We start from the raw sequence: 24,143 nt of genomic DNA, 5'->3' as shown, positions 1-24,143 counted from the left end.
GATCTTCTCCTGAGCTAATGGAGAGGATCCTCCTGACCACTAATCATGGGTCGTTGGATTTTTATCCAACGGCTATAATTATTATAACTTTAAAGGGACCCCCCTGTTTGTAGCCGTTGGATAAAAATCCAACGGTCCATGATTAGTGGTCAGGAGGATCCTCTCCATTAGCTCAGGAGAGGATCCAAGTCCAATTATTATAGTATATATAATTATTATAATTATTATAGTTAATTTAATATATATATATATATATATATATAATTATTATAGTTTTTATGGGTATACAATTGTTAAATTAATATATATATATATATATAATTATTATAGTATTTTTTTAGGGTTATAAATTTATAAAATTAATATTATGCTTATCGTGTATCGTGTTATCCACGTGTATACCCGAACTAACCCATTATCTTAACAGATGCTTATTGGGTTACCCGATAACAACCCGATTCGTTATCGTGTCGACCCGAACACCTGTTAATTTCATGTCGTGTCGTGTCAGGTTATCAGGTCGTGTCAGGAATTGTCAGGTTTACTTGTATTGAGGGAACACAAAATTATGACTCGAACCACTAATTTTGGGTTTTGAATTGGGCCTATAATTTGGAAACTCAAATGTTGGCCCAAACAATTGGGCCTAATAGCTTGATACCCAATTGCCAATCAAATCTTGTCACCAAACAAACAACCTTGTTTCGAACGCAAACGAAAGATCCGGGATTCCGGAATATGCCAAATCGCGTCTAGATTTCTGGCGCCCACCAGGTTAGGTGTCTACCTACGCAAAACCCTTCCACCAACATCCGCTGCCGTCTAGACCACCATAACAGACCATACACCACCTCATCGCCAAATCTCGTCCGTCCAATTCCAGAAACACCCTTGCATCCAATGGGCCACCTAAGGCCATCTCTAACTGAAGGGTCCAAAGGATCAGAGGGCCAAAAATAGCCCGAAAACAGTCTCCAACCGAGGGTCTAGGCCAGAGGGCTTTGGAATCTGGGAGGACCCCACGGAATCGGAGAGGGTTGGTCATTTTTTTTTATTGTTTTGTTATTCCTATCGGTTATAACCGACATAAATACATTTATACTAAATAATACAAATGTATTCTTGTCGGTTATAACCAACAGGAATGCTTAAATTCAAATTCAAATGCAACGGCTAGTCAGCTAGCCGTTGGATTCTTCTTTTTTTTTTTGGTTTTTTGGGCCAATTTTTTTTTGTTTTAAATTCTTAAAATTCTATTTTTTTTTCCTATAAATACTTAAACTATTCATTAACCATTCCTACACCATTAATTTGTAGTTTTTAAATTTAATTTATCGTTTTAAATTTAAGTTCTAGTTTTTAAATATAAGTTGTAGTTTTTTTAATTTAGGTTGTTGTTGTTTTTAAATTTAAGTTGTTGTAGTTTTTAAATTTAAATAATAAATTATGTTTGGCCCTATGACCCTCGATTGGAGACGGTTTTTTGTGATAGGACTAAAATGAGCCCTCTGGCCCTTTGTCCCTCGGTTGGAGACGGAGACAAATATGGTCATGTACTATTCATTAAAATATTAATATCTTAGAGAATTTTGAAGGGTCAGAGAGCTAAAACGAACCATCTAGCCAGCCCTCGGTTGGAGATGGCCTAACATTCCGCTCTGCGGCGGAGAGTCCAATGACCTGAAATGACGTTCCCACCCTTCTCAACTCCTCGTTTAAACACCCACACGCTCACTGTCGGGAGTCAAACGCGATTCGATAGATTTCACGCTCCGTTCGCAGTCGCACCTAAAAACTCGAAGATATCGGAGACACTGTCTGTGCGTGTTAGTTTTTAATGGCTCCACCATCACTGGTTGCTAACGGCGGTGCTGCCGGTGTTGAGTCAGTTCCGGCACCTGTCACCGGCCGATTCGCCTCCGTCTACAGCGAGGTCCAGGTCAGTCGTATCGACCATGCACTTCCTCTCCCTTCCGTGCTCAGAAATCCCTTCAAGGTCGTCGATGGTCCAGCTAGCTCCGCCGCCGGCAATCCAGGTCAGCTTCTTCTTCTTCTTCCGCTTTGTGCTAGGATCCATGCGTTTTTCTAGCGTTTGATATCGGAGAAATTTTGAAGTTCAAGTTTAGTCGACCAGATTTAGCGATCATGCTGTAGAATATGTGCGTTTTGGGATTTTCTATTCCGTATTTGATCGTCTCTCGTTTCGGTTCCTCAGAGGAGATCGTGAAGTTGTTTCCTAATGTTTTCGGTCAGCCATCTGCACGCGCTAAGCGATTCCGATTCGGGTCTACCGGAGCAGAAGCTGAAGATCGGTGTCGTTTTATCTGGAGGTCAAGCGCCCGGAGGACACAATGTGATTTCTGGAATTTTCGGTGAGGGTCTTAATTATCAATTTGTTATATGTTTCGTAAACTTTGTTTTTCTTTTCGAATTTTGGTTGAATTCGATCCGTGTTTTGGTGTTAGATTACTTGCAAGACCGCGCCAAAGGAAGCACAATGTATGGTTTTAGGGGCGGGCCTGCTGGGATCATGAAAAACAAATACATCGAACTTACCCCCGAGTATATTTATCCACACAGAAATCAGGTGAGTGTTTTGAGTGTGAATGATGTACACTATGCTGCTTAATTAATATATACTATGCCACCCTGCAGGCCTATCCCAGGCCACGCCTCACCTTGTCTTTTCACTCACCTCTGCCTTCATTGATTATCATTAAACTAGTTTAAACTTGAGATTCGCAGCTTAAATCAATTAATCAATTATTCTAACGATAATCAATGAAGGGTGAGCATCAACCTCAATTTATTGGGCGAGCAACTATGCACTCATTATTGTAAATATTTTTCTCCTTTTCTACTAAGAAAAGTATTTTTCTCCTTCTAAGTCACTAAGGAGGATGCGAGGTGTAGAAGAGAAGCAGATTAATCTAATCAACTTGGTTACGCTTAAACATGATTTATTTTCTATTTCTTCATTTTATTACAAGTGATATTATTACTTTAATTTACACAAAGAGCATAGGGCAGGATTTGAACTTAAGTTGAAGAAAAAATTCAATCCACTAAAGCAATCCACCACTACACTTAAGGATGACATATAAACACAAATGATGATTACAAACCAATACAAGCATGCAAGAGATAATCTTTGGCATACAATTTGTGACAAGCCTTTATTTTTCACTTATTACCCATACTTGTGAATGAAGACATAATAACATTGTGAAAATAGGGGAGAAAACAAGAAAAATCCGAAATATTCAAATGATAACAACAAATAAATACTTAAATTGCAAGATTGTGAATGTGCACCACATATTGTGTTGTGACGAAAAGTTTAGGTTATTTGATCCGCCTAGAGCCATGAAAGCGGAGAAAGGCCAATAACGGTTTGAAAACCTTGAAAACCCAAGCATTAATTGTCTTAAGCATGACCATGAAGGATTGATACATAGGAAACTGAAGCAAGGCGAATAGAGGGACGGGGAAAAAGGCAATAGGGTAAAGTATAGACATGGTCCATTTCTTCTTGACGCGAATCACGAGCAAAATGGTGGCAGCAAAGGCGAGCATGGTGGTTGCCATGGACAAGAAGAGCAAGATGAATCCTGCCATGACCTTGCGAGGAATGCTGTTAACGAAAAGTGGGTACTCGAGAGGGGAGGAGAGGACAGAGAGAAAGAATGCCACAGAAGATAGTGAGCAGGAAATGGCCACAACGTCCATGCAGGTGAAGAGCAAAAAGAGAGGATTGTCCTGGAAAATAGGACGGCCGCTTTGGTCGTTAAAACCCCCAGGAATGGCATAGGCGGCTGCAAAGACCACAGTGGCCACTAGCACCGCCACGGTTGAGCATGACTGAGCCGTTTCTTTTACCCATTTTTGTGCTTCCTCCAGAAGTTTGTCATGCTCTTGGTTGAACAGCTCCTCCGCTGTCTGATCCTTGTTGTTGTGGTGAAGAGTGTAATGAGGCGGTATCATCTCTTGTACACGCTGACACATGCACACGTCCACACATTAATAGTGTTGTCTGATAACATAAGTCTTTCACCAAGTGAACAAATTAACTTAATTTGTAACATAAGTATTTTCCTGACAATACAAGTATTTTAAAAGATCAGTAGACTTAATTGGTAATATAAATATTTGTGTAAGAACATAAATCTAGCAAGAGAACATTACCAGCATCCAGTGCTGCTCATCCTGCAATTGCATGGCAGGGCCTATTAATTTCTGAGACAATGATATGGAGTAGTAACTCCTATCTGCAGCCTGGTGCAATATGGTGTTTCCATATTTGTCTATCCTCTTACTCAGCTTCGGCATCACATGTGGTAAGCTTTGGATATGATTAAGGATCTCTTTCCGACGGTACTTAATGGCCAGATGCAAAACGTTGCGTATGTTATAGTTAACATGCTCGATTGCCTGAGGATGCTGGCCAACTATCTCCTTCACAATGGGTAGAATTCCATTGATAGTTGCCATAAGCAATGCGCTAGAATTCCTCGCCTCCTCTTTCGATTTGGCTAATTCCTCTTTTTTTCCACCTCCATCATCACCATTTGTCTTATCCGATGCGGCCGCCTGTCCTTTTTTTCCTCCGTCATCACCATCTTTATTAAGTTTTTCCGATTTGGCTGCATCCTTTTCTTTTCCACCTCCATCATCACCATTTGTCTCATCCGATACGGCCGCCTTTCTTTTTTCGCCTCCGTTATCATAACCTTTTTTCTCTGACAGCATAGAAGTGCTATCTTCGCCTGCAGCATCTATAGTACACCAAGATTTGTCCCACTTGGCGAGCAGTGGGATGAGTTTATCTAGTGCTTTTTTATTTTTCTTGTCCTCCCATATCAGGCCTCCTATTTCTATTCATCACATGATCAAACATATGTAAAATTAATTAACGTGTTATAATTAGGAAGGTCACATGGGCGCTCCAAATAAATTATCATGCACTCTTTATCTTCTTGTGTAAAATTATAAGAAATGAGTGCATAAGGATTTTTTTAGAGTTTTAACAAGTGTTCATCTAGATAAAAATGTACCGAAAAAAAGCCAGAACGTAAGCAAACTTTTAGCAAGGGAGTCCCGTAGTGAAATGTAAACCTTCACAAAGCCTGCAAAACATTTTTATGCGTGCAGCTTCATCAGCATTGGAAAAAATGCCGAATAAAGGAGCGTTTAGCTAGCTAACTGTGTACTTTATTTGATTAATTAATTAGGTTACCTGCAAGCTTGTTCCGAAAGATGGATTGGCGGTGCGGCTGGTTGCTCTCCATGCTGCTCTCCACATCATCCTTCCTATTGCTCTCCACATCATCCTTATGCTTCTCCATATCATCCATATCATCCTTATGCTTCTCCATATCATCCCTATGCTTCCTATTGCTCTCCACATCATCCTTCCTATTGCTCTCCACATCATCCTTCATATTGCTCTCCACATCATCCTTCCTATTGCTCTCCACATCATCCTTCATATTGCTCTCCACATCATCCTTATCCTTATGCTTCCTATTGCTCTCCACATCATCCTTCCTATTGCTCTCCACATCATCCTTCATATTGCTCTCCACATCATCCTTCCTATTGCTCTCCACATCATCCTTATCCTTCATATTCTGATTTGGTGTGACCACATCTCCTCCAACAGGAAGGCCTGCATATATATATAACAACATTAAGTATGAGATTACTGCTTCATTAAAAATAAATAAAAATCCATGCTTGCACCTGTGTATATATAGCATGTAAGCATGTAATTAAGGTAATGGCACGTACAATAATAAATTAGCATCTTCCATTTGCATTTTTCAAAATGTGGATCAAAGGCAGTTGGCATTTGGGCTAGCAACTGAAGGCTTGTCAATCCTTTATTGTTCTTTAGGGGCCCTAGATATGGGTTGTTCTCCACTAACCAAAGAGCGGTCTCTGCATTGTGGAAGACAAAAGAGCAAAAGTTATTAATCTGCATTGCATATAATTGTGTGCATTTTTTCTGAGAAAGAGAGAGACCGAAATGTTGCGCAACGACTGCGATATGAAGAATGGACGTTTTGTCACTTCTGTGGAAGTGCTTCCAAAGGTTGTCCCGATCATAATTCTCCAGTTTGCCAACATAAAACTTGACCAAGTCAGTGAAACCGTAAGCAGCCGCCTTGAAGAGCGAAGTTTCTCCTGAAGAGTTCCGAGTCTCCAGCAGCTCCAGTGCACATTTCTCTTTATCAGCAATGCTCACCAAGTACATTGCCGCTTCCTTGTTGCCGGTCATACTCACCTCATGGAGAGTATTGTTTCCGGCATTATTTTTCTTCGTCAGAGCTCTTCTCACGTCACCGTCGGATGGATTCCTGCGGAGTATATCGATAACCATTTTGAGATTTTTGCGTTGTGATTTGCTGCTGCAAGAAGCCGCAAGGTGGAATACAGTGCCTCCGTCCATTGTAATTTTAGAGAGCAGATGTTCCGGATTCTTCTCGAAGAAATCCTGCACGCCTTCCCAGTTCTCCGTCATGACATATTCATAGGGATCTTTCAATTCTTCAATGTGAATTAAGCTAACCTCTCTCGCTACCTCATCCTCCTCCACCGGCCTATCCGTTAGCGTTTCCCAGTGCTCCATTTCTAGTGTACTAGATAGCTTGGGGAATGTAATGCGGCGGTTGTGGCTTTGATTTATAGGCTAGCTGCTATATGCTTTTCTTAATTAAGTAACAAAGAGTGTTAAATAATAAAGCATAAAGGATCGAAGAGTTAAGTTCACTTACTGTTTCTTAGCTGTACGTGCTTTATCCATACAAGCATCTACCTTTGCTTAGTTGATTAACTGTAGATTCTTTTCACAAAGCGTGCAACACATGCCTCGCTACAATACATATATATAGCATTTTTTTTATTTGTCAAGAAATTAATATTCAGTTTTATAATATTCATTCATTGTAGAAAATTACATCTCATGTCCTGGAGATTGTCTGCAAGCAGCGTCTTTGCTATCTGCTTTGAAATAATAAAAGCTTAAAATGATTTCTAGCTGGATCTGCTTTATCTGTACAAACATCTACCTCTGTTATATGCTTAATTGAGTAACAAAAAATGGTGGATAATAAAGCATAAAGGATCGAACACTTAAGGTTACTAACTTGGGGTGTGCTATCCACACACCTCATTTTACTTCTCACACTTCTCTTACTAATTTATGTCCGTTGATCTTCTTCAATTTATTTGATCTGATGGTTGAAAATTAGAAAAGTGTGAGAAGTAAAATGGGATTTGTGGATATAACTTATTGTTCCTTAGCTATAAGCTCTTTATCCATACAAACATCTACCGTTGCTTAGCTTATTAGTTTCCAATTGTACTCTTTTCACCAACTGTGCAACACATGTCTCACAAATAATAATATAATATATATTTTTTGATTCGTAAGACGTTTGAATTTGATCTAGTAATCTAAATTACGGAGAGGAGACTCCAACCTAGATGCAGACAATGGCGAAGCCAAAAATGTCAAGGGAATAGGAAAAATTTAAAAGGGTAAATTGTCCTACAAAATTTGGACAACCAAATCCTTCTAGATAACTACCAGGATTATTCAAAGAAGGATTTGGACCTACCTTATTATTTGAATGATGATTTAAACACCGCTTATGGTATCATTCCATTACGTAACTGTATAATGAAAGAGGAAAAAAAATGTCTTAGTCCTAGAGTCTAACATTGTTCAACTAACATCGTATTAATAAAACGATATATATCTCATTTGCCTAATGGACAGTATGAGTTATATACTTGACCCAAAAACAAGTATGAGTTATGCATCATTATTTTTAAGGTAAACTGTCATTTGAGTCATTGAACTATTACTCCAGTTGAAATTAATTACTTGAACTATTTTTTTAATAAATTAACCCTCTAAACTATTTAAAATTAGCCTATTAATCCCTTCTTGGTAGATTTCATCCACCTTTGCTATATGCTTAATTAAGTAACAAAGAATGTTGGATGGAAAAGCATAAAGGATCAAACAGTTAAGGTTACTGAGGATGGGGGCCGAGTGCAGTGGCACTAGAGCCAAAGAAACTCCCACCTCGATACCCCCCACCCAAGTTCGATACCCCCCACCCCCAAGCATAAAGGATCAAACAGTTAAGGTTACTGAGATTCCGATTCGGGTCTACCGGAGCAGAAGCTGAAGATCGGTGTCGTTTTATCTGGAGGCCAAGCGCCCGGAGGACACAATGTGATTTCTGGAATTTTCGGTGAGGGTCTTAAGTATCAATTTGTTATATGTTTCGTAAACTTCGTTTTTCTTTTCGAATTTTGGTTGAATTCGATCCGTGTTTTGGTGTTTTGGTGTTAGATTAATTTAGTGGCGGGCCTGCTGGGATCATGAAAAACAAATACATCTAACTTACCCCCGTGTATATTTATACATACAGAATCACGTGAGTGTTTTGAATGTGAATTTTTACCTTGTGTGAAGCCTTTACCTCAAGTTAATTGTTGTAAGGATCGATTATTTGGCACAGGGATATGTGCGTGTCTATGTTTAAATTCTTGAAAGCAATATATACAGCACATACATAGCTACATATATGCATCTGTTTTACGTGTAAGTTCGTTTTGGCTAGAAAATAATTGACGTGTTGCTTGTATTTTCGTCTTATCAGGGTGGTTTCGATATGATTTGCAGTGGAAGGGACAAGATTGAATCTCCAGAGCAGGTGGCTCTTGTTTCCTTTGTGAAGATATTCAGGTTAAGTATGTTTATCTAACCAACTAACCATTTTAAATGGATATTCATGTTAAGTATGTTTATCTAACCAACTAACCATTTTAAATGGATATGTATTATAGTTTAAACAAGCACAAGAAACAGCCGTGAAGCTTGATTTGGATGGGCTTGTTGTTATCGGTGGAGATGACTCAAACACAAATGCCTGCCTCCTTGCTGAAAACTTCAGGTTTGTTGTGACGAAGTTCTTTGGAATGATTTTACTTGCCATTCCAAACGTGGTGCCTTTTGATGCAATTATGAGAGTAGGTTACATTTTGTTTTGATATAATTGTTTCTCCTGTTTTGTAATTTTTTTCTTTATCTGTTAAACCAGGAGTACTTTGATCCTATTAGACGGGGGAGGGTGAAGAAGCTAGGACAGAAGGGTAGAGTTCAAGAGAGCAAAATGCGTTTAGGAACGTGGAATATAGGAACCTTAACGGGAAAGTCTATGGAAGTAGTGGAAGTTATGGTGAGGAGAAGGATAAATATTATGTGCCTACAAGAAACTAAGTGGGTTGGTAGTAAGGCAAAGGATCTAGAAAACTCAGGGTTTAAACTTTGGTATTCGGGCACAAATAGAACGAGAAACGGTGTTGGCATCATCGTGGACAAGACCTTGACACAAGATGTTGTAGATGTCAAGAGGGTAGGAGATAGAATCATGGCAATCAAGATTGTAATAGGACAAGAACTTATCAATGTGATTAGTGCGTACGCACCTCAAGTAGGGTTGGATACGAGTTCGAAGGAGAAATTTTGGGAAGACCTTGGAGACTTGGTGCAAGGAATTGCTCAGACGGAGAAGTTATTTATAGGAGGAGATTTAAATGGACACGTGGGCAGGGAGACAGGCAACTATGGAGGTTTTCATGGTGGCCATGGTTTTGGGGAGAGAAACGAGGATGGGGAAGCTATCTTGGATTTTGCAATGGCATATGATCTCTTCTTAGCCAACACCTTCTTTAAGAAGAGAGAAGAACATGTGATCACCTACAAGAGTGGGTCGTCAAAAACACAAATAGATTTTCTTCTAATGAGGAAAGGGGATCGTATAACTTGTAAGGATTGCAAAGTTATACCAGGAGAGAGCGTGGCTAATCAACATCGCTTGTTGGTGATGGATGTACATATCAAAAGAGTGAGACAAAAGAACAAGACTTGGAAGTGTCCAAGGACTAGATGGTGGAATCTAAAAGAAGAAAAACAAGCCATTTTCAAAGAGAAAGTAATCACCCAGTGTGTGTGGGATAGAGATGGGGAAGCTAGCCAAATGTGGGATTCCATGGCTAGTTGTATCCGAAAAGTAGCAAAAGAGGTATTAGGAGAGTCCAAGGGCTTTGCCCCACACCAAAAGGAATCTTGGTGGTGGAATGAGGAGGTACAAAAAAGGTGAAGGCTAAGAAGGAATGTTGTAAAGCCTTATACAAGGATAGGACTGATGAAAATGGTGAAAGGTATAGAAAGGCGAAGCAAGAGGCGAAGAAAGCTGTGAGAGAAGCTAAGTTAGCGGCTTACGACGATATGTATAAACGACTAGATACCAAAGAAGGAGAGTTGGATATCTATAAACTAGCTAGAGCAAGGGAAAAGAAGACAAGGGACCTAAACCAAGTGAGGTGCATCAAGGATGAGGATGGAAAGGTTCTTGCTACAGAGAACGCGGTTAAAGACAGATGGAGAGGTTATTTTCATAATCTTTTCAATGAAGGACATGAAAGGAGTGCTTCTTTGGGGGAGTTGAGTAACTCAGAAGAGTGTAGAAACTACTCTTTTTATCGTCGAATCCGGAAGGAAGAAGTGGTTGTAGCTTTGAAAAAGATGAAGCATAGAAAAGCAATAGGCCCAGACGATATACCAATCGAAGTGTGGAAAGTTTTGGGAGAGACAGGTATAACATGGCTCACTGACCTTTTCAATAGGATTTTGAAAACGAAGAAGATGCCAAATGAGTGGCGAACGAGCACTTTGGTGCCTATCTACAAGAATAAGGGCGACGTACAAAATTGCGTGAACTATAGGGGTATTAAGCTAATGAGTCATACAATGAAGCTCTGGGAGAGAGTCATTGAGCATAGATTGAGGCAAGAGACACGGGTTTCAGACAACCAATTCGGGTTCATGCCAGGGCGCTCAACCATGGAGGCAATCTATCTCTTACAAAGATTGATGGAAAGATATAGAGATGGGAAAAAGGATTTACACATGGTCTTTATAGATTTGGAGAAAGCGTATGATAGGGTCCCAAGAGACATTCTTTGGAGGATTTTAGAGAAGAAAGGAGTACGAATAGCATATATCCAAGTTATAAAGGATATGTATGAAGGAGCAAAGACTGCCGTAAGAACTCATGAAGGACAAACTGAAAGCTTTCCCATAACTGTAGGATTACATCAAGGCTCATCCTTAAGTCCTTACCTTTTTGCGTTGGTAATGGATGAGTTAACAGGACATATTCAAGATGATATTCCTTGGTGTATGCTTTTCGCAGACGATATAGTGTTGATAGATGAAACTCAGGAAGGGGTAAATGCAAAGCTTAACCTTTGGAGAGAAGAGTTGGAATCTAAAGGTCTTCGACTAAGCCGATCAAAGACAGAATATATGGAGTGCAAGTTCAGTGCAAATGGAGGTCAAAACGAGTTAGGGGTGATGATCGGAGATCAAGAAATACCAAAGAGCGACCGTTTTCGTTACCTAGGATCTATCTTGCAAAAGAACGGAGAATTAGATGGAGATCTCAACCATAGAATACAAGCTGGATGGATGAAGTGGAAGAGTGCATCCGGCGTGTTGTGTGATCGCCGTATGCCACTGAAGCTCAAGGGAAAATTTTATAGGACGGCAATAAGGCCGGCGATGTTGTATGGCACAGAATGTTGGGCGGTGAAGCATCAACACGTACACAAAATGGGTGTAGCGGAGATGAGGATGCTTCGTTGGATGTGTGGGCACACGAGAAAGGATAAGATTAGGAATGAGGATATCCGGGGTAAAGTAGGAGTAGCCGAAATTGAAGGAAAGATGAGAGAAAATCGGTTACGGTGGTTTGGACATGTGCAAAGAAGGCCTACTGACGTTCCGATTAGAAGATGCGACTATGGGACAGAGGTTCAGGGCCGAAAGGGTAGAGGAAGACCTAGGAAAACTTTGGAAGAGACTCTAAGAAAAGACTTAGAGTACTTGGATCTAACGAAGGACATGACACAGGACCGAGTACAATGGCGTTCTAAGATTCATATAGCCGATCCCACTCAGTGACTTGGATTTTCCAAGTCTCCAACCGAGAAGTTTTCCTCACTCAGGAAATTAAGGGAACACTACCTCAACCTACATGCTCCACTCACAAAGCTTCAACAAAAGAAAATTCAAAGAACTTAGCGAAGAAGGCTTTGGTGTATTTAACACAATACGTTGAAATGAAGGAAAGCTTATTTATTGATATCCCCGATAAGCTACAAATATGTACATATACATAAGTCAAAATAAACAAACAAGAGGGAGCCTTCACAAAGGTTGCTTAGGAGAAGTCTCAGCAGTCGGTAGAGCCCCAGAAAGAGAAGGCACCGGAGGGGGATCATTCGGAGCCTCAGTACTGGACAGAACCCTAGAAGGAGGAGGCATCAGAGGTTGATCATTTGGAGCTTCATTACGCGGTATAGCCCCAGAAGACGAAGGCAATAAATGCCTTTGGAATAAACCCACAAATCTCTGATGATCAAGTAAAACCTGACCATCAGATTCCTTCATCTGGTCAAGCTTCCTCTTCATGTTTGTAGCATAGTCATGTGCGAGCCGGTGCAACTGTTTATTCTCATGCTTGAGCCCTCTAATCTCCTGTTTGAGACTCATCACTTCAGCCGCCAATGATTCAACTTGGCGGGTTCGAGCAAATAGGCGTTGGGCCATATTAGACACAGAACCTGCACACTGAACACTGAGAGCCAGAGAATCCTTAACATCTAACTCATCAGACCGTTTGGAAAGTAGTCTGTTATCTTTGGGAGTGAGAAGGTTCCTGGCCACCACCGCAGCGGTCATATCATTCTTCATCACGGAATCCCCAACGGTAAGAGGACCAGTAGGGGAGACGAAGGATGGACGCCATATGTTGTCAGGAGAAGGCGGGGCTGCCTCTTCAACAAGGTTCAAGTCAAAACGACGGTCGGAGGGGCTAGACATTTTCAAAGTTGTTGAAGAGAGAAGAGGTCGGACAAATCAAGATCTTAGAAGTGCAAGAATGGAGCTTCTACTGGTGGAGATTCAAGTGTGCTTTGGAACTTAATGCCAGCCCCTATAAAAATCTGCACTCGACGGAGCTTAAGAAATCGAAGAGGCGCCTGCTCAGAAATCGAAGAGGCGTTTGCTTTCTCAAAAGCAAGGCTGCTCAGATACCACGAGGGTCGATCTCAGAAATCGAAGAGGCGTTTGCTTTCTCAAAAGCTGGGCTGCGCAAAGACCACGAAGGCCGATCTCAGAAACCGAAGAGGCGCGTGCTTTCTCAAAAGCTGGGCTGCTCAGAGACCACGAGGGCCGATCTCAGAAATCGAAGAGGCACCTACTGTTCCAGCCTTGTCAGCACCTGTCACACGCACACTCAGCTTTGCGGAAATTATGGGCATTCGGTCGAAGACTTCTGGTGAAGTAGAAAGCACATGAGTCTTACTGTTCAATCACCCACTTCCCACACGCAACAGTAGCTCATGGGTACCACAGATAACTTTGCCAAAGTTCTCTGCCAAAGTTGAACACGTGAAGCTTGTAGCTCCCACTACATCGCTCTGACCAAGAAGGGTAAAAGAATAGCAAAGAAACAACACTAACAAAGTTTAGACACATAAATTTTGAAGGTCTAGCTACCATATTATTACCCACAAGGGTAAAGGAACAGTACCACTGCTGGATAATTGGAAAGTCCCTGTGTGTCAACCTCTGTGCTTCGTGGCAAGGTAGACTAGCAAACATGCCCAACCTTTAATCACATTCGAGAAAACACTCCCAACAAGATTGCTTGCTCCAAAATCGAAGAGGCACCGTCCTCCGAATCTCGAGAGCCAGACTCCCAACATGACTACTTTCTCAAAAATCGAAGAGGGTAAAGGAACAGTACCATTGCTAGATAATTGGAAAGTCCCTGTGTGTCAACCTTTGTGCTTCGTGGCAAGGTAGACTAGCAAACATGCCCAACCTTTACTCACATTCGAGAAAACACTCCCAACAAGATTGCTTGCTCCAAAATCGAAGAGGCACCGCCCTCCGAATCTCGAGAGCCAGACTCCCAACATGATTACTTTCTCAAAAATCGAAGAGACACCGCTCTCCGAATCTCGAGAGCCAGACCCCCAGCATGATTGCTTTCTCAAAAATCGAAGAGGCATCGTTCTCCGAATCTCGAGAGCCAGATCCCCGATAGGATTGCTTGTTCGAAAACCGAAGAGGCAACACTTTCCCAACTTCAAAAGTCGGATCTCCTTGGATAAAGCTGTCTGTAATCTTCACACGCAACATCAGCTTTCCAGATACCACAAACCAATTTTTCAAAGTGCTCTGACAGCGTTAAAACATGTGAAGCTGACAGCTCCCACTACCGTGCTATGACCAAGTAGGGTAAAGGAATAGCATTACTACTTGTTGTTAAGGAGACTCCTATATATGTCGACCTCCGTCCCCAACGGACAGGCAGACCTGCAAAAATGCTTAACCCTTCCTCATATCTGAGAGGGCACTCCCAACGAAGCCTTTCGAAATATTCAGCTTTCTTTCCCCCCGATAATACCTCTGCAAACAAGCTATACTAGAGCAAGAATATCTCATATCATCAGGGTTAAAAGCAAGAGTATCCCATATCATGCTTTTTCCCTGTCTTTTCCTTTGACCTTGTTCTTACCTGCAAGACAAGGAGAAAGAGAGCAATCAGTCAGTACTTGGAATCAAGCTTCCAGCCAGGAACTGACTGCCTGGAACCCCTTACCTGATTACTTACCTGACATTGCTCTCGAGTACTCATCTTCAACATCTTATGCTTCCAGGGAAGATACCGCATCCGCCTGAGGAACAGATAGGGCAAGGGAGAAGGATACAAGGAAGCATGTGGAGACAAGCGTAACAGCACACATGCCGATACATCCATTACTCTATCAAAGCAAAAGTATCCCATATCAGCAGGGTTGGACGTACTCTAGATTTGATGGACTTGTTTTGACCCTCAAATTCTTCAGTCGGCCTTATACTCTGGAGGAAACCAGAAAACCCTCCAGCTCAGTTCAAGAATAAGCCTGTGGAAAGTTACTTCTTCAAAAGCAAAAGTATCTCATATCATCTCTTCTCATTTTCTTCTCTTTATCCTTCATGCTGCCTGCAAGATAGGGAGACTGTGAACAATCAGCCGGAGCTATGATTGCTTACCTTGTCTGTCACCTCTTTCAGCAGATCCCCTAGCTCGGCGACTTGGGGGACTCCTACTACATGGTTTGTATCGCGCTTGACCAAGCCTGAAACTACAAGTAAGCTTCAAGTGAAATTGATACATTACCTTGTGCATCTCCACCAGTTAAAGATACCACCCCTGGATGGAGGAAAAGTACTTCCAGAGAAGATGCCCCATCTACCTATGAGATAGATAAGGCACGTCAAGACGATACCACACTCCGATACTTAGAAGTTTCGTGATTACGAGATCATTCTCCCACAATATTTCCTAATGTCATTTGTACTAAATCATTCACTTGTACTCACTAAAGGAGAGCTTGAACCTATGTACTTGTGTAAACCCTTCACAATTAATGAGAACTCCTCTATTCCGTGGACGTAGCCAATCTGGGTGAACCACGTACATCTTGTGTTCGCTTTCCTATCTCTATCCCTTTATATACTTATCCATACTAATGACCGGAGCAATCTAGCGAAGATCACAAAAAGCGACCGCTTTCGCTACCTAAGATCTATCTTGCAAGAGAACGGAGAATTAGATGGAGATCTCAACTATAAAATACAAGCTGGATGGATGAAGTGTAATAGTGCATCCGGCGTGTTGTGTGACCGTCATAGGTCACTGAAGCTCAAGGGAAAATTTTATAGGACGGCAATAAGGCCAGCGATGTTGTATGGCACAGAATGTTGGGCGGTGAAGCATCAACACGTACAAAAAATGGGTGTGGCGGAGATGAGGATGATTCGTGGGATGTGTGGGCACACGAGAAAGGATAAGATTGGGAATGAGGATATCCGAGGTAAAGTAGGAGTAGCCGAAATTGAAGGAAAGATGAGAGAAAATCGGTTCCGGTGATTTGGACATGTGCAAAGAAGGCCTACTGACGCTCCGGTTCGAAGATGTCACTACTGGACAGAGGTTCAGGGCCGAAGGGGTAGAGGAAGACCTAGGAAAACTTTGGAAGAGACTCTAAGAAAAGACTTAGAGTACTTGGATCTAACGGAGGACATGACACAAAACCGAGCGCAATGGCGTTCTAGGATTCATATAGCCGACCCCACTTAGTGGGAAAAGGCTTTGTTGTTGTTGTTGTTGTTGTATCTGTTAAACCAGGGGGAAGAACTTGAAAACTCGTGTGATAGGTTGCCCCAAAACCATTGACAGTGACTTGAAATGCAAAGAGGTCCCCATAAGTTTTGGATTGGACACTGCTTCAAGGTGACTATAACTTTTTTTCTTTGTTTCTTTTGGCTTTTTAATGTTAATTAATAACTCAAATTGTACAGATCCATGTTGTATTGTAATTAATTTTCATCTTCCCATCACAAACATGAAAGCACCTTTAATTCCTGTATCTAAAGTATCATGTGTAAATTCCTCCTAATCACAGGAGTTCAATGAGCATTTAGACACCTTATTTGATACATTTAGCTAAATTCACTGTTTCAGCATAATTGTAATAGGCTGTTAAAAACTTTATGCAGATATATGCAGAAATGATTGGCAATGTGATGACAAATGCCCGGTCAACTGGAAAATATTATCGTTGTTAGTAAATCAAATTTCTACTAGATACATACTTAAATTTTTCAAGCTTATGTTTGCGGTATAAAATATAATTTGGCGCATCTGTCTTCAGTTGTAAGACTTATGCGGCGTGCGGCTTCACACATTACTTTAGAATGTGCTTTGCAAACTCATCCAAACATTACAATTATTGGAGAAGAGGTCAGTTATATTGTTCTTCATATTCAAATTGCTTATATTGCTTTTTTATTTATTAAATTGGTGTTGTGGGAATATTAACGCAATAAGCATTGGTGTCTCTCTCACAACTTGATTGACACTTACTTTCTAAAAAGTAATATGGTGCAAAGTAATCTATTGGTGCAGCCAAAAGATATCCATTTGCCGAATACATCTGACATATATCTTTCTTCAGGTTGCTGCAAAGAAGCTGACACTGAAAAATGTCACTGACCACATTGTGAATGTAATCTTGAAGCGTGCTGACCTGGGTTATAACTATGGTGTTATACTTATCCCTGAGGGTCTAATTGATTTCATTCCTGAGGTATTATCCTTGATCCTTAATATAACAACTTTAAACCCTTCTTTCTTCATATTCCTTTGTTTACTTGGAAAGCAAGTGTTCTACTGTTTCACACATAGATGCACACTCAAATAACTGCATTGACTAACATTAATGTTTTTAACCTTTCCGTTTGCAGGTGCAGCAGCTTATTGCTGAATTGAATGAAATTCTGGCCCATGAAGTTATAGATGAAGATGGGCTGTGGAAAAAGAAACTTACAAGCCAATCTCTAGAGCTTTTTGATTTTCTACCTGAAGCAATCCCAAGAGCAGTTGATGCTTGAAAGAGATCCTCATGGAAATGTTCAGGTATATTTTTCATTTTCCAATTTGACTTAAATCTGTCCGGGGATTTTCTGGGCACATCAATACAGCATGCATGCTAATCTTTATTTTTACCACTAGGTTGCCTGCTCATTCAAATGGTTGAGACAGACTTGGAGAAGAGGAAGCAGGAAGGTTCATATAATGGCCAGTTCCAAGGACAGTCTCACTTTTTTGGGTACTTAATTTTTAACCTAATGACATAATCCTTTGGCTAAATGTGGTTTCAATGATTAAGAATAAGTGCATCCCATGTGTTGTGATCAACAATTAGAATTACCAAAAACATTTAACATACAATATAAACGTCAGAAAGTACAAAGAAATAAACTTGATAAACTTTTTGGAAGGAAACCAGGTGATTAGCGATTATACCATCACTACAACGAATCCATCTGTAGTAGGTTCTGGTCCAATGTGAGCTCCTGTTCCAACAAGCGAATGTTAAATCCTTCAACGCCGAGGTTGTCAATTAATAATTTCAGCGATAACTTAACCAACCTGGATAGTTGCATCGTAACAAATGTTTAATAAATGTTGTTTTCCCAGTTGAATACTGACCCAAAAGCATGACCATGGGTTTAGAATCAAAATCACTATCAGTCTGCAAAGAAATAAATCAGCCATAGGTTTAGCAAATGTAGTATCTGAACGAAACAGTGCAAAGAAGAGCAAAAGGATATTTGATTCCCCGACACACTTTGAAGGATATACATCCAAACATATAGAAATCCACTCACTAACAATGGAGATGCAAAATCGTTGAAACGATATGCAAGTTCCAAGGGCTTTAGTTTCTCATTGTACATTCTCTTCAAGCCATCAACAATAGATGTCACAGCATTAAGAGGGAGCTGAAGAAAAATGTTTTAAATAGTCAGGCAACAAGGAAAGAGGAGACATCCCTCCATTAATATGTAAAAACAAGTTGATCTATAGGTGACAAAAAAGATAAAATGTTTCAATCGAATAAGTAAAGAAACTGAGATTGTTTAACTCATGAAAAAACGAACGAAAAGTATAAAAATACAGCAGTAGTCAATGGCACAATGGACATTGATCTTACTTTCTTTGCTGATTTTGAACCAAACCGCTGAACTGATGGTCATTTCCAACGAAGACTTCAGTACAAGATTATAACAAGTATATTCCTTAAAAAGTTGGATGGATTTTCTAACCATTTACTTCAACTCCATATGTTGTTAAACTCTTGGTTTTCTGTTAGTACAGAATCGAGAAAATAATAAGTGAAAGTCACAATGTATGTTATAAAGTCAAAAGGGAGGGAAAAGGAAGATACTCACAGCTACCAAATCATCCAAACCTTCTATAACTGGAGGTTTATTGTTTTCCCAATCAACTGCAATTGAACATGAAGAACTTGAGGAACAAATCGAATGAGACATAGATAAAATGTATATGTTGGATTCTTCCACATTTACAAAAACAGGAAATACGATATTAAACAAACTTTCTTGCCTGTAGTTTTGAGGATGTCGGGGGTTGATTCATGGTCTTGTGCTAAAGAAATCATCTATCAAATTCAACCACAAATGAGGGAAAGATTCTATGGCAATTTTCAATAGCCTAATACAACATACACTAATAAGGAAATATATCCCAAAAATCATGCACAACCTGCATTGCAGTAACGAACTCCGAAAAACCTACAAATCCCTGTCGTTTCGTGTCAGCAATCGCCCAAACCTTGAATGATAAATGAGAAAACAAAAAGTGAGTTCCAAACAATCATATGCCCTAATCCCAAATACAATCAAATTAACTTCCAACACATATAGACCAAAGGGTAAAACCATAGAATCGTACTTTCCTAGTCGAATATTATAGTTTTAGTACTACTTACGGAAAAGATAAAAGCATTTTCTCACAACTAAAATCACTTTTGACAATGACTGGCACAAAATTTAGAAGTGCTTCTGAGCAAGTGTAACGTGCTTTCAAATAAGTAGTTGACAAAATTTTCACAGTATTTTTACTAAAAGCACTTATGAGCAGAAGTGATTTATACATAAACAATCCCTAAAACAAAGAAGCTTATTAGGCTGCTATCACAAATGAATGAAAAACCTGCTTGAGTTCTTCACGAGAAAGCCTCGACATGGCGAAGAACTTAGTGGCTTCGTTTCCGGTAATTCGACCATCACCATCTAATTAAACAACCAGAACCACGATACATCTTTGTGTTCTTATGCGTTTGTGTGATTCACGGTCGGATTTACGTTGGTCCAAGATTCTCCGGATTTTGTGCATCAACATTTGGCGCCGTCTGTGGAAAACAACACGAACAGCTATGTCGGTTCTCTTTCATTTTTTCACCTCACCACACTCCACCGTGAATCTACAGAAACCCAAGAACCTCCACAACACCCGTCACCAAACATCAACTTTCATTCGCCACAAAGACACCCAAGACACATCCGGAACCTCCAAACGTGTCACTTCCAAACCCAACAGCCAATCCCTCACACATGTACGCGCCACCCGTCGCGATAGTCTCTAACTGCACGGTGCGGGTTGTGTTCCTTATGAACCACACCCCGAACTTTCCTTCGCTTTCCCGCAAAGAATCCCATAGACAAATGGAAAACAGAAGAACCCAATGCCTGGAGCAATAGCCGGCGGCATCGACCGTACATTGAAGTTACTGCAATTACTAAACGACGTCGTTGGTGCAAGGAAGTTCGGCGGCGATGTTACCAGCATGTTTAAGAATGACTGCACTGATCTGGTCCGGCGAATCGCCTTGCTAATGCATTTGTTCGAAGAGATAGGGGTGTTTAAAGACAATGAATTTGGACCGTTGGATGCGTCGACTTCTTCCACGAATTCCGATCCAACAGAATCATGGGTGTCTGATCTGGTGGTCGCCCTCCAGGCCGCCAAGCGCGTGAACCAGGACAAACCTTCCCCATTGCTGTTTGTTGCTTATTCCTTTCGAAAACCCACTCTCTATACTCATTACCACATTTCTCTCTCTTTCTCTCTCCTTGCTTTCAACATACAATTACAAATAGCACAGAGCGATAAACGCACGTACGCAGATACAGAGGAGTGGTCGTCTCCGTCTTCCTCTGCATTATTCGCTGGATTTTGGACTCTTCCGTACTGGATTGAGGATTCAGGTCGCATGCAGAGAATAATGGCCCTCCGCCATTTGGGGCTTCTCCTCCCCCTCTCTTTCTTCTAGGTGTTATTTATTATGAGTGTAGCATACAGACCTCCATGACGTCTAATGCTATGGTTGCGGGCAAGGCATCCCCAACAGCAATGCCACAACTCTCAGCAGCCAACAGCAAAAGCAGCAGCCGCAAAAGCAGAAGCTAGAGGAGCAGCAGCGGAGGAAGCACGCCATCTTCCATGATTTTCTCGTCATGAAGCCTGGAGATTCCCCTGTGGTTTTAGCCCCAAAAGCCTCCACCGATTGTAGGCTTTCTAAGCCTTCTCCTTCCGCCTCCGCTTCCTTTAGGGCTTCCTCCGATGGTAGCCGTGGCCCCATCTCCACCACCTCTGATTTGGGTTTCGATGATCACGTAAATCCGGCCGTGACATCTAGTCTCTTCCTAGCAAAGAAGCTCTCCCTGACCAGATCTGTGTTCTACATGTTCATGCCTACGATGAAACTGCTTGGAAACTTGCTTTCCAGAAAGCTCAGTGCTCTCTGCAGCACCAAGCCGTCAGAAGATGCCCGCCAACTTCTGAGAAAGATAAAACTTTCATCATGAAGGGGAATCATGAAGGGGAATGCATGTTCCCTGCCCATTTTCTGAAAAAGTCACAGGAAAAGCAATAAAGGAGATAAATGTTCTCCAAATTCATTAATTATTTTACTATTTAATATTTCATTATCATTTTGTGGTGGTCCTATTACTGGAAACCACATCATCACATCATTACTGGAAAGTGACAGCACTTACTTTACAGTATGCATAATGAGGTCACATCATTTCTATCACACCTATGTAGTGCATTCCCGGTTTGAAATTGCTTTACAATGTGCATATGCTTTACAAACGCTTGTCTGCAATCTTCCTTATAATTATTTTATTAATTAATATTTTATTATTGCATCTTTAATCATTCATGACTTCATTATTTAAAGTGGTAGGGTAAAACTTTGTTATACAATATTTATTGGCCTAGAGTATTGTGATTGCCATTAAACTATGTCACTTCTACAACATGTGATTTACCACACAACTGAATAAATTATTTATTTATAGAAGACACATAGTACAATATTTTGCCTTGACAAACTTTGTCAATTTGATTTATTCATTATACGGTCATACTTATACTGTCATTTATTGTCAGGAATTATTGAGCAACTAGATCCATTGATCAACATTGTTGCTGATTAAAAGAACCCAATATGCGAACTTGACAAGCGAACCCAAATCATGTCGAGAATCAACTCATATTGAGTACACGCTGACATAAAGTACATACTTGCAATGAGGAACACCACGAGCCGAGCCGCCTCGCAGCGAACATAGCCTCTAGCCGAGCAGCCTCGCAAAGAGCATCGCCTCCAGCCGAGTAACCGCCTCGTCGGGAGCATAGCCTCTAGTTGAGCAGCCTCGCAACGAGCATCGCCTCCAGCCGAGTAGTCTCTCAACGTGTGATACCTCTAACTGAGTATTGCTTTATGTTAAGCATTGCCTTGTGTTGAATATTGGTTCAAGACATCTAGTCACTTTGCCCCGTACATGGATTGGATTTGAAGTCTCCAGCCAAAAGACTTTCTTGACTGAAGACTTGGGGGACTCTTGTTGGTACCATATATTGGGACTTGTCTTTGGGCCTCATCCCTAAGCCCATGATTTATGTAAGAAGGGAGGAAACCCTTATTCTATAAAAAGGGGCCTCAACTTCACTAAGAGGAACTAGAGAGTCTCACCTTCACTAAGGGACAGAGTCTCACATTCATCCTCACAAGAATAGAGGGCAATACCCTCTCAGCTAAACAGAGAGCAAAATGGCAAGGGCTGCATCCACAGAGAGCACCCTTGCTGATCTATTGTAATTCATACATTTATACAGTGAAATTGAATCAACATCAGTGTGGACGTAGCCCAAATATTGGGGTGAACCACGATACATCTTTGTGTTCTTGTGCGTTTGTGTGATTCACGACCGGATTTACGTTGGTCTAAGATCCTCCAAATTTTGTGCATCAACAACATTTAAATGTTATAATATAAATGGTTAAATATTTGAAAAAAAAATGAACTACTTTTATTATGACAATTGATGTACCGGGCCGTGTTACCGGTACACTGAAAAATTTATTCAAATTCAAAAGGTAATTTTCACTTCAAAAATAAAGAACTTGAATAGCAATGTCAACAAACTGAATTTAAATCTTCTTTACTTATAAATGAGAGATATTATGTTCGATTATCGCCAAAAAGCGAATTTGAACCACATTATTATGGTTAATCTATTGTGAGGCTTAACATACTCCTCCACTCCTTTAACGTAGAAAATATCGTTTATTAAAAAAAATTCAAATATACTTCCATTAACAAAATAAAATGCTAGAAATCCTTTGTTTACATAAATATTAAACATGTGAAATACTATCCATCTCACTGTCTTTCGGTTCAAAAGATGCAGCACCATCTCTGCACAAGAACACAAGAAGTTATGTATCAGAAGTAATTCGTCGAAGATATTTTACAATATCGTGAATATATAATCACAAAACTCGGTTTGGCCGCAAAATTACCTTTGATTTGGACGGAGATTTTTCACGTTCGTTCGCACTGTTGAGATTGTTGCTTGGTTGTTGAGGCACAACTGGGAACGCTGATGCAATTTTCTTTTCTTCTTTCACTTTTTCAAATATGTAAGTAAAACCTTCACCAGATTTGGGTTCCTTTTCATCCCAATCCCCAAATTTGGGTATTGAAGATACTCTTGTATGCTGTCACAGTACAAATTTTGCACGCTTTAGCAATGAATTCTATGTTCAAATATATTTTTTAGTGTGACGATCACACTTTACGTGTTATAATATGAGTAGATATGAGATTTGTTGTTTTATGAATTAAGGAACACTATCAATAAATAGATATACGCGTATTATAACGTTAATGGGATTGTTACACTTTCATTTCTTTTCCTTGTTAATATGTTTAATAAACCTTATGCTATAAGGAGTTGGATTATTTCCCTTCCCTATTGAATTTTTTTTAGTGTGCCCCGACTCGGTAAACCAAGTGTCATACTACAATTGTTTAGAATTTTTTTTTCATAGGTTTCTAACCAATTGTATAATGACACTTGTATCGAGCCGTGTTACTGCACACTGAAAAATCTCTCCTCCCTTCCCTCCTTTCTCAGTTTCCTCTTCTTATTTCTCTCTACAGTAAAGGTAAAATAAGATGATGATGTGGTTTAATCTTTAGCGTTCAAATAGGAAGGGAGAAAAGGCAGAGAATTCAGATATATGCTATAATTAGACAGAAACATGAAGAAGGATAACTT

The 24,143-nt window shown here is 40.4% G+C and overlaps 1 protein-coding gene and 2 pseudogenes across 3 annotated transcripts; 1 reads left to right on the top strand and 2 right to left on the bottom strand.

Moving 5' to 3' along the window:
* Positions 1-21,416, bottom strand: part of LOC103434458 (EH domain-containing protein 2-like) — a 54,578-nt pseudogene extending 33,162 nt beyond the window's left edge.
* Positions 1,735-17,819, top strand: LOC103434457 (pyrophosphate--fructose 6-phosphate 1-phosphotransferase subunit beta-like; annotated as a pseudogene).
* Positions 3,023-6,910, bottom strand: LOC103434455 (uncharacterized). Of its 3 annotated transcripts, XM_008372813.4 has the most exons (6): positions 6,025-6,857; positions 5,791-5,940; positions 5,237-5,668; positions 5,055-5,126; positions 4,186-4,874; positions 3,023-3,996 (listed from the first exon to the last, which is right to left on the bottom strand). In XM_008372813.4, exons 1-6 carry the CDS (start codon positions 6,629-6,631, stop codon positions 3,346-3,348), a joined length of 2,601 nt encoding a protein of 866 aa, XP_008371035.1. In that variant the 5' UTR covers positions 6,632-6,857; the 3' UTR covers positions 3,023-3,345. The 3 variants fall into 3 exon arrangements, with proteins under 3 accessions (XP_008371035.1, XP_008371036.1, XP_008371034.1); XM_008372814.4 differs by having other exon boundaries at positions 3,023-4,095; positions 5,791-6,910; XM_008372812.4 differs by having other exon boundaries at positions 5,791-6,910.
* Positions 21,417-24,143: the final 2,727 nt, after the last annotated feature.

This window comes from Malus domestica, chromosome 05, assembly GCF_042453785.1.
Source record: "Malus domestica chromosome 05, GDT2T_hap1".
NCBI lineage: Eukaryota > Viridiplantae > Streptophyta > Magnoliopsida > Rosales > Rosaceae > Malus > Malus domestica.
This window is presented reverse-complemented; position numbering and strand designations above follow the sequence as displayed.

Coding starts and splice junctions, on each gene's coding strand:
- LOC103434455 (XM_008372812.4), bottom strand. CDS start 6,631: ATGGAGCACTGGGAAACGCTAACGGATAGGCCGGTGGAGGAGGATGAG. Junction 5,669..5,790: donor GAAGATGCTAATTTATTATT/GTACGTGCCATT, acceptor ATATATATGCAG/GCCTTCCTGTTGGAGGAGAT. Junction 5,127..5,236: donor CTTTCGGAACAAGCTTGCAG/GTAACCTAATTA, acceptor AATGTTTTGCAG/GCTTTGTGAAGGTTTACATT.